Source organism: Eurypyga helias, unplaced genomic scaffold (genome assembly GCF_000690775.1).
Source record: "Eurypyga helias isolate BGI_N326 unplaced genomic scaffold, ASM69077v1 scaffold31280, whole genome shotgun sequence".
Taxonomy (NCBI): domain Eukaryota; kingdom Metazoa; phylum Chordata; class Aves; order Eurypygiformes; family Eurypygidae; genus Eurypyga; species Eurypyga helias.
In genome coordinates this window covers 10,529-21,000 of record NW_010227002.1, presented here as the reverse complement: position 1 = coordinate 21,000, position 10,472 = coordinate 10,529, and the positions used below count along the sequence as shown (strand labels likewise).

General features: G+C 46.6%; 1 protein-coding gene across 1 annotated transcript in view; it reads left to right on the top strand.

The window, feature by feature from the left end:
• The window catches only part of ADAM9 (ADAM metallopeptidase domain 9), a 20,131-nt gene that overhangs the window by 861 nt on the left and 8,798 nt on the right, over window positions 1–10,472 (top strand). Inside the window, exons 2-11 of the mRNA XM_010155126.1 lie at window positions 490–587; window positions 1,935–1,999; window positions 3,063–3,141; window positions 4,911–4,987; window positions 5,729–5,918; window positions 6,437–6,502; window positions 6,912–6,983; window positions 7,937–8,106; window positions 9,331–9,412; window positions 10,170–10,303. Of these exons, the coding sequence (XP_010153428.1) occupies window positions 490–587; window positions 1,935–1,999; window positions 3,063–3,141; window positions 4,911–4,987; window positions 5,729–5,918; window positions 6,437–6,502; window positions 6,912–6,983; window positions 7,937–8,106; window positions 9,331–9,412; window positions 10,170–10,303 (1,033 nt within the window). The remainder of the gene's footprint in view (window positions 1–489; window positions 588–1,934; window positions 2,000–3,062; window positions 3,142–4,910; window positions 4,988–5,728; window positions 5,919–6,436; window positions 6,503–6,911; window positions 6,984–7,936; window positions 8,107–9,330; window positions 9,413–10,169; window positions 10,304–10,472) is intronic.

Sequence of the window (10,472 nt, the reverse complement as noted above, 5' to 3'; positions counted from 1 at the left end):
TGATGGAAGGTGATGCTGCAGGAGATGGGTACTTGTAAGACAGTAATTGGAATGTGGAGCCTTCCAGTAAATTTGGTGTATTCTCTGATGTTCGTGTGTTGTTCTCTCTGGCCTTTACAAGGCAATCCAAGTGTGCCTTGCTCTGAGGTTTGCTCTGTGCTCACCTGTGTGCTTCAGGGCCTTTGGCTCTTTCTGCTTGCGTTACAGCGCTCTCAGCACGTGCGGTGCCTTGGCAGTGTCGTGCTATGTTTTTCTTCAAAAGCAGAGCTTGCGACAAGGAACGATGCCAGTCAAATAGCAGAGGGATCTGCCCAGCGTGACACTGCAGCCCAGTGTCGGGGGTCTCTATGTTGGAGACCTGAACTGGGATCACAGGCTACCTCCTTCTTTGTGCAGGGGCTTTTCCTGAAACGGTGTTTTCTTCCTTGTGCCTTATCCTTCGGATTGCTTTGTTTCTTTAGCCAGTGTTTCTTCTGTTCTGCTTTCTAGGTTTCCAGCAGGTTTCTCTGTTGTCTTCCTATGAAATTGTCATCCCGCAGAGATTAGGAAGAGAACGGCGAGAGGCTTCCAATGTCTCCTCCGTACAGGTACTGGGCAGTCTCAAAAATGCTTTCAATTCAGGATCTACTTCCTAACGAGGCACCCAAAACTAACCTGAAATTCTCAGAAAACACTATGGGATTCGTCTGGCAGCAGAGAGGTATCCATCCTTACAAAAGGTATTGCGCTTGCAACACAGCAAACACCTCCCTGCTCCAGACGTTACAAGTTGCCGCAACAGCTCTTTGATCCAGGTGTAAAGCTGCGTAATGAGATTCGTTAAGCACTGGGATGAGTTTCGGAGAGGTGGTGGAATCATTACCCTGGGAGATGCTGAAAAGCTGACTGGAGGAGGCCCCGAGCAGCCTGGGCCGACCTCTGTAGCTGACCCTGCACTGAGCAGGGGGTCGGATTAGCCAACCTCCAGCGGTACCTTCCAGCCTATATTAGTTTGCTGTAGCCGCGTAACTAAGGGCTGCACGTTTCAAAGTATTTGGATTAGACCAACTGTGTTTAGTCACAAATCTTAAAAACATTGGCAGGATGGAATATTAACAAGAATGCCTGGCAGTTTATTGCAGTTGTTGACTAGTGCTCCTGCTGGGATATTGAATGTAGTGGTCAAGTGATTCAGCTTATCCACTCAATATTTAAGGACCCTGGTTGCTGTGTGTAAGACTTGGCTAACGCAAGGCCGTGAATGTTCAGTAATAAAACTGAATCGACCTTTTCCAGCTCTAACTAAGAGTTTTCTGTGGAAGTCAAAGAGTAAGAAAACCACAGGGCTGTTTTGAAATAGATTCCTTCATGTGACTTTTCCCCAGCTACACCGGAAGGGATGCCGGGTTCCAGAGGTAGGCACAGTTGTAATCAGGCTCACCCACACGTGTGCAGCAACTACCAGGGTTTATGAAGGGACATTTGTTAGCTAACTATCAGGCCGTGTCAGTGCATGGCTGTGGCAATCATTTTGTCTGTTGGATGCAGGGAACCAGAGCAAATCCTGACGGCTGCGTCAGCTTCTCATCGCCAAGTCTTGTGGGCTGAGCGAATAGCAAGAAGCACCCGCTCCCCTCGCCAGCGTTGGGGTACCGGTGGGAAGTGTGGTGGAACAGCCTAGATCAGCAGAGTTCTGCATCCCTCCAGGAGCCCGTTTACGTTTTGCTGAGATCAGCTGCATCCCTGGCAGGGTCGTTGCTGCTAGAGCTGCGTCTGAAAAGGCTGAGGGTGCAGGCTGGTCCTGGGTTACAGAAGGGGACAGCAATGCTGTGACTGCTCTTCTTGTAGCAGCACTGGAGCTTACTGAGACTGTTCTCTGCCAGACTTCCGTTGATTTCAAACAGTGTTTTATTCATTAACATAAGTAAAATGCAACTTTTTTTTTTTACATTCAGGACAAGGTGTCGTATGCTATTGAGATAGAGGGAAAAGAATACACAATTCATCTAGAAAAGAACAAGTAAGTGATGAATTCCTTCAGATCATTAAATTCCATCTGTTGTATCCAAATGAGTTGGCAGGTAGCACGTGAGTTCTGATTCTTGAGATTCCTTAGGAGAGCTGCAGTTACATACTAGCTCTGCAAAATCTGAGTCGCAGAGTCTTGGTTATGGGCTGGAAATTTGGTGGAGCTCCTGCAGCTCCTTTCAGTGAAGGAAGTGGTGGTTTGCTCAGAGGGAATCTGGGGAATCACTGAAATGACTCTCTCCATTCACATCTGAAAATAAACAAACTGAACTATATTTCAAGTAAATATTTTCCCTTTCTTCTGGGTTTTGTTTATTGTTTCGGGGGTTTTTTTTCCTGTCTCAGTAGCACAAGAATACTAATAAATGAGGAAGCTGACTTTATATCTTAGGTCTTAATATCCCTAACTTCCAGACAATATAGATGTTGTCTCTCTTGAGTTGGATTTTTAAAGGGCTACTTGCAGGAGCAGCAAGTTGCCATTTATCAGGCTCTTGCTTCTTAAAACTGTCCCCAGAATAGACAAAGAGACAGAAGTATTTAAAGGTGCAAGCCCCTGGGATCTCTAGCTGCCACTAGAGACCCTCCTCAGAAACGTGGGAATTCAGCTACGCTGCATCCAGGGATTTACCAGTATGGGTCAGCAGTCTTAATCGTGGGAGCCTTTCCCACTGCGCTTCCTTCCAAAATGGGGGAGGAGAGCTCATATCCAGCAGACTGAGTGCTGTGATTTTTTTTTTTTTTTTTTTAATTCTGCAGAAAACCAAGCTTTGAGCACAATAAATGGGGTTTGTTTTACTTATCCTGGGTGAAGTGGTTGATTTGATTTCATTAATGGTTCTGCTGTTCTGATATCTTGGGTTTTGCTGTGGAAATGCAGAATTTCTGTGTTATTTTGGGGGGGGGGGGGGGGGGTGTCCTTTTGAATGTTTCCTTACCTAATTGCAATTTACGTATTTGTGACACTTTGGATTAGGATCATCTTGCTGCCCTGCTGTAGTGTCACAGTGATTTCATGAAATTCCTCTTGTATTCCTTCTCCCCTTCCCTTACAGAGAACTGCTGCCCAAAGATTTCACTGTTTATACCTACGATAAGGAGGGGAAGTTGCAATCTGAATATCCAGATATCCAGGTAGAATTTCTTTCTCTTTATACCCTTACCAAACACTGAGCATCTGCAGGATGGGGCAGTCACGCGTTACAAAACGACAGTTGGAGAGGGCTGTAATCTGGGGCTTGCGATAGACCCGTATTTTCTGACATGGAGGTGATTGCTATCTAATGAAAAGCTATGCTTTTCTAAAAAGGAAAAGCTCTTTTTAGCTGCCAGGTACCTCTTTACCGAAGAGTCGCGCTGCCCTCGTCAGTGTTGGTATCGCTTCTGGACACGGGCCTTGCTTCTCACAGGGACCAGAACACACGGGCCAGAACTGGGGGGCATCTAGTGACTGCATATATGGCTTTTACTTTTCCACACGATGGTCGTCCAGACTGGTCCACAAGGCAAAATGAATGGTCAGCTGCTGACCCATCTCTTCAGTCTGTTAGTGACCCTAAGAATTTCTGAGGGTTGACAGGCATCTGTTTGTCCAGAAATTTGGGAACTACTAGAAGGGATGGACAAGACCAAGTCTAGAGGCCTTTTGAGAAGGATGTCATCTGCGTAGCATTAGAGTTATTCCACTGAAAAAGCAGTTGCAGCTCTCTTTCTGTACAAGCAGGCTGCCTTTGTAAAATTAATTGCTTCTGTAGAATAAGAGTAAAAAGCAGCTCATGTGATATGAAAAGCATGAGAGTATTTCACATGGCTTCACTCTTCATGTGTATCAACGTTGTTGCTTTGAAAGGGAAGTGTTACTCATATATGATTCATAGGATCTTGCTTTTGAAAATAGAGCACCTGAGTCACCTGAGCATTTATTTCCTAGTTAAAAGTAGTTGACTCGGAGGAAAAATGCCTTTTCTGCATGAGGTGGTCAAAGTCACCGTGGCCCTGAAGGATTAGCACATGCCTTTGGTGCCGTCTGCGTTCGTTGCTGAAACAACAGGCGACGTAACCTACCTGACCCCTGTAATAATGCTCAAAAATGCACTTGCCAGAGCAAGTGGGGTGTATTTGCCGTGTGCTAATCCCTCATCTGGTTTCCAGAATGTGTATATACACAGGTTGAAATGGAAGCATTCTGTCTTGTCGGGGCTGATGAGGGATGTACTGTACAACCAAACAGTTCCAGCAGCACAGACAGTGGGTGTTGGCCCAGCTCTTGCTAGAGAGAGGTTACGTCTGAGCCAAGCTTTCTGCAGGGCTGTTTTCTAGAAGACTGAACGGTGATTTGGCCAAAATCGGTAGGGAGGGGCTGGCCTCAAAATATTTGAGGCAGGGTGGAGGACAGAAGTTAGGAGTAGGATGGCTTACAGTCAAGTTAAGAAATCCAGCTGCTAGATAATGCTTCTGAGCCCTGCTTCCCTGGTATTTATAACGTGTTGGCAGCGCCGGCTCGGAATCCGGCTTCAGGGAGGGTGGGATGTTAAAGTGCCATCTGTAATGAGCTGCTGGCCCCCAGAGCATCTGCTTTACAGAATGGGGAGGCAGGGATCTGGTGGGAGTGCGATACCCCTGGCATCTTGATGAGCTTCGTGGCTGTGAATCCTCGTGGCACTAAGGCAGGCGTGGAATGTTTTAGGTGCACATTGTTATATCGTGGCAGAGCTCGAGGCATGTTTGAAACTACAGACTGTAGATAAAGGAATTGTGGTAAGTTTAACTTGAAGCATGTTACGTTGTCAAGTCGTAAGTGCTGCTGGGCAGCGGCAGGCGTAGCAATCAGGCCATCAGGGACCACGCTGGCTGTGTGGATACGTGTGGAACACGTGTGTAACGCTCCCTTGTTTTCCGTGCAGGATCACTGCCATCATCAGGGATACGTGGAGGGGACCCTGGATTCTGTGGTTGCTGTCAGCACTTGCTCGGGGCTCAGGTAATGCAACTCCTCTTTTGTGTCCCTGTTGTCACGTGAGTCTCGCTGACCCTGGAACTAAATTCTTGTCCTGGTTTTAACTACTGTTCAGCCCTGCGGGATTCGGGGAGCAGGGCCAGGCTGGGGTTGCACATACCTTTGTGCAGTCCCTCCATGGCATCTTCTGTTCGTGTAGCTAACAGGTATTTGCAATGCATTAAGTTGATTAATGCAGTTCATTAAATGAGTGCAGCAAGTTGTTCTGTGACACAAGTTTTGGCTTATTTTCTAATTTGCATACATGATCACTACAAAGAACTGTACATAGGGCAGAAAGGGAAAGTTGAACATGAGTCTGCAAGTTTTACAAAATTGGCCCTAACGCTTGTGCACTCCAAATTTGATTGGAAAACTTTCCTGCTTCGAGCTAATTTCTCTGTGTTTTGTGTTGTTGATGCGTTGCAGCACCATGTTGGACACCGGAGTGGCAATAGAGTGTTTGAACTAAAGCGTTTCTGCTTAAGGCTCGTGATCTTATTTCTGGGGCATTGCAGGCTCTCACGAAAATGTTTCATTTACTGTTTGTGTGAAGGTCCTGTTCAGGGAAAGGCTGCTTTCAGGCTGGAAATGAAGCACGCTGTTTTGAAAGGACTGAGATAAAGACATGCCTTTAGTTAGCAGAGAATAACTGTCCTTTTGTTTTACTGGGTAACTGTCCTCTGGGCTTAATGCAAGAATTTCTCACACCCCGCTGTATTTCAGGGGTTTGGTGACAATAGGGAACATCACCTATGGGATTGAGCCTATGGATTCCTCTTCGGGCTCTCAACACATTTTATATCGACTGGATAACGTGAAGAAAGAGCCCACGACGTGCGGGGTAACCACCGAAGACCACGAGAAGGAGCTCCCAGAGGAAGATCACCATCCCAGTATGACTCAGCTGCTGCGAGTAAGTCCCCAGCTCTTTCCTCCACAGTCCCCTCTAATGCCCTTTGTGGGTGTTCAGCTAAGAATGTGGAAGCAGCTTATCAGATTTCCTGGGGCTTAACACATACCTAAAGGTTTCTGACTTGGAGGGCTTTCTGCAACTCGGGTGCAAATTCCTCCTGCTGCATGCAGCAGCGGGAGTCGAGTTAAATTATTCACGGGCAGAGCTTGGGGCGTCTGAGGGCAGGAGCAGTTCCCTCAGTGGAGAGGCCCCTTGGTAAAAAGTAAAAAGGTCCCTTGCTTCTGAAACACAGGAGATATTTGTGCAGCGAAGTTTTAGGGTAAAACACTGGTAGAGAAGCTGTCATTGCATTGGATTACACTTCTTGGTTTTGGCTTGTTATTGCCTTGGCCCAGCGTGCTTTGGGTGTGCCTCAAACCACTGGTTCTATCAAGTGAAATATGACAACGGTGTGATTTTTTTTCTTGTTTACACCCAAATTAATAAAATTGAAGTCGTCTAAAACTTTTTTTCCACAGAGCAAGAGAGCGGTCCTACATCAGACAAGATACGTGGAGCTGTTCATAGTTGTGGATAAAGAAAAGGTAGGGATTGTGTGTTGCTTTCCCTTCCTTCTCCCTGGGATGTGGCTTGGAAAGTCCTCAGTCTTTGTTACTCCCAAATGGCTGGTTTAGCCAAGGTGGTGCAAATATGCTGACCCAAAGCTGAATGTGTTCTAGGTGATACTCTTCAGGAAATGAGTGAACTGTCAAGCAAGAGAGTTTCTGTCAGCAAGGAATTAGGGAAAACATATGGCAAAAACTGCCTTTGCTGTTTTCAGATCGAGCTGTTGAGCAGTAGCAGTGAAAGTGCTGCTGTTTCGATCAGCATCTTCTTGACAGGAGATTTGGAGCCAGGCAAAAATGTTGTTCATGTTGCTAGTCTTCCAATGGTTTGTTCCTTTTCCTACCTCTTGTCTTTATCTCTTCCTGACTCAGTTTCTTTGTCTTACAGTTTGAAGACTTCGGGAAGAGCGAAACAGAAGTGAGAGAACACATGGTGCAACTGGCAAACTTCCTCGACAGCGTAAGTTAAAGCTGCATGGAGCCGAAGTGGGAACGATGCTGTGTGCAGCAGCCCTGCCACTCTGTTTACTTTTGCAACTTCCATCTTGGAGTCTGTTCTGTTACCGCTTTGGTGAGAATGAAATAGAGGTTTTTATCAAGCCAGGAGCTAAACCTGTTCCCTCAGCCGTGATGTTGGAAGCTGGTAGAGCTGAGAGTCGTGACAGAGCATGGTGCTGATGGAGTGATGGCAATGTTTATTGACAGTGGGCTTTGGAAGATGCATCCCTGTGAAAACTTTTCTGCCTCTGAATTCACCTGCAGTCATCATACTTGAGAATTAATTTAGGGGACTCTTCCAACCTGTGCTATGTACAGTGAGTGGCAGGGCAGGTGGTTGCAATTCTTGTGCATGTTAAAGGTTAGAGAAAAAGCACGTCTTCGAGTTGACTGTTTCGGAGGATGCTATTTGTCAGGATTCAGTCTCCTTTTTATTTCTGTTGTGGGTTTTCTTACAGTATGGCCAGTGTGACATTTCAGCATTGGTCTTTTAGCTAATGAAAGTCTAAATCACATGGTAAATGTGTTCTGGTGATTGCAACTGTGTACTGACTTTTACAAAACCAACAAACTCAAACAGAAGAAGTAGATTCTTGCAAGAAGATATACAAGTAATATTCAGATTGGACATCAGGAAGGAATTCTTCCTGGAGAGGGTGGAGAGGCACTGGGACAGGTTGCCCAGAGAAGCTGTGGATACCCCATCCCTGGAAGTCTCCAAGGCCAGGCTGGATGAGGCTTGGAGCAACCTGGTCTAGTGGAAGGTGTCCCTGCCCATGGCAGGGGGTGGGAACTAAATGGTCTTTAAGTTCCCTTCCCACCCAAACCGTTTCACAATTCTGTGATAATGCCAGACCACTTGTTCTTATCTGAAGGTCTGCACAAATATTTCTCCTCTATGTTTTTCATCCCCAGATGTACGTCATGTTGAACATCCGCATTGTGCTGGTTGGCCTAGAGATTTGGAAGTACGAAAACTTAATCAGCACAGACGGAGGTGCTGGTGATGTGCTGGCAAATTTTGTACAGTGGCGAGAGAAGAATCTTGTTCTGCGCCGGAGACATGACAGTGCCCAGTTTGTTCTGTGAGTTGCAGTTCCTTCCTTTTGCCTCTTAAGAGGATTATTCTATTCCTGTCTGCTTAGCCATGCTGGAGTATCAAAAGTAGCCGCTGTATTTCAGCAGAGAATCCAGTGCAATCTGCTGTGGTTTATGTACTTGTGAAAACCTTCCAAGTCAACTCAAGCATTTTTAGGAAGGTTTCTATGGCCCTTGAATTCAGTGTCCTCTCTTGATGGGTGTATTGCTAAATAACACTTTTATTTCTTGTCCCACGTCTTGCAATGTTATATGTTGTATTGTATAAAGCTTCCATTCAGGTAATCCTCTGTCAGGTTGTACACTGGTTAGACTTGTAATCTAGGCCTTTTTCCACTTGAAAATGAGCATAAACCTGGTGCAGAGTGCTGCATTCTAATGGAGAAGGAGCCGTTTCTGCAGTCGGTGTCCAGAAGCTGCATGGTTTGAGCTCTGACACGTAACCTTAATCTGTCTGTCCCTGTTGCCTTTAACTACCACAGAGCTTCCTGAGCTCTCGTCTCTGCCCCGCTTCCAGAACACCTGCCCCCATGCCCTTCCTGCTTCCACAGATAGCACCGTCCTTAGGAAGTCACTGCCCAGAGTATGAGAAAGGACAGAGGCGTGAGCACGCTTCGCTCGGGGCAGCAGCCCAGCCTGCCCTTGTGCAAAGCAGCAGCTCCCCTTCCTACGGGAGCTGGGAGCCTCTTCTCTTCTGAGGCAGAACCTTGCCATTCAGGTGAAATGTCTGGAAAAAATGCTCGTTTTAAAAATCCATACTTTTGTGTGAAGTAAAATACATAATTTTTTATGAAGCAAAATATGGTGCCTTGTGCTGTTGCCCTTAAGCTTTAAGAACTGTGTAGAAAAAAACTAAGCGAGTAATGAGAAGGAAGTTGACAAAAAAAGAAATCTATGGCGTTTGGCAGTAGTAGGCAGCTAACAGCCAATTTAAACAAATGATTTTAAGGGTGGGTCTCTACCTTTAGAGATAAGATGAGGAAGAGGTGGTGTTTCTTTGCCAACTCTTAATTTAAATGAATAAAAGCACCGTGAACAGGAAGATGAAGCTGAGCTGGTACATTCACACCCGCAGTCAATCGTAGCACTCCTTTGTCACCGTGGGAAAGCAGTGTGCTTTCCCCATGAGCACGAGTGGTGTACGGGTGGGCTGTATCCTGTGTCTGTGCAGTTGGGATGATTGCCTTTCCTTTTTCTCCCCACGCCTGTAGGAAGAAGGGGTTTGGTGGCACAGCTGGAATGGCCTACGTTGGAACAGTGTGTTCCAAGAGCCACGCAGGAGGCATTAATGTGGTGAGAGATCTTTAGTGATACTGTGCATGTGATCAAGATAAGCGTTTTCCACTCCAGAAACCTTCCTGGAAGTGCAGAATCTTTAATTAAAAAACGAGATGGCTTAGCGGAGGCTTCTGTGTGGTCCCCAACCATTGTTGGCCATGCCATGGTGTCTGGATCACAACTTCTCTGTAGTCTGCATCCTCTGCTTAGCTTCCCCTCTCTTCCATGTGCTGCCCTCTTGGAAAAGGGACAGGATTTCTCTGCTGGCATTGTAAGCACCTCTGGCTTAGTCTGTGGGAGCTGTGGGTGTTCTTAAATCTGTCCTCTGGTGTCTGCTTGCCCTCCATGGCCGCGAACTCCTGGAGCAGTGCCGGTGGACTGCCCTCCTTATAGGAAATCTCAGAGCGTTAATGACTGAACAGCTCATTGTGGGTAACTGGCCATCCCAGCAATTGGGTTTTCTTGGACGAGTGACAGAAGTACTTGAACTGGAGTTTGCATATTTGAGGAGATTTCGGCTGGTGTGGAGAATTCCTGTTTTTGTGTTAATGTTGCAGCTGCACTGGAAAGCAGAGGTGGTTAGATGCTGTCCCGGATGCGCTTATCTAAGCGCTCGTAGTAATAAGCAATGACGTGCACTTGGTTGGAAAGCAGGCACAGTCGGCCTGAGAATCCTGTTGAGCGACAGGAGCGTCTTTGGGGCACATAAGCCAACACTGACTTTGTCAGTCTAAGCTGCCCGCTAATATTCTTCCGTCTTGCTGTTGTGCAGTTTGGAAGAATCAGCATTCAGATGTTCGCATCAATTATGGCTCACGAACTGGGGCATAACCTGGGGATGAACCATGACGATGAACGCGTCTGTCACTGCGGAGCAAGCAGTTGCATTATGAGCTCTGGAGCATCGTAAGTAACTGGCTAAAGGGAAAGCGTTTTCCGAGGTTCACAGAATCACAGGATGGTTTGGGTTGGAAGGGACCTTAAAGATCATCTAATTCCAGCCCCCTGCCATGGGCAGGGACACTTTTCACTAGACCAGGTTGCTCCAAGCCTCATCCAGCCTGGCCTTGGACAC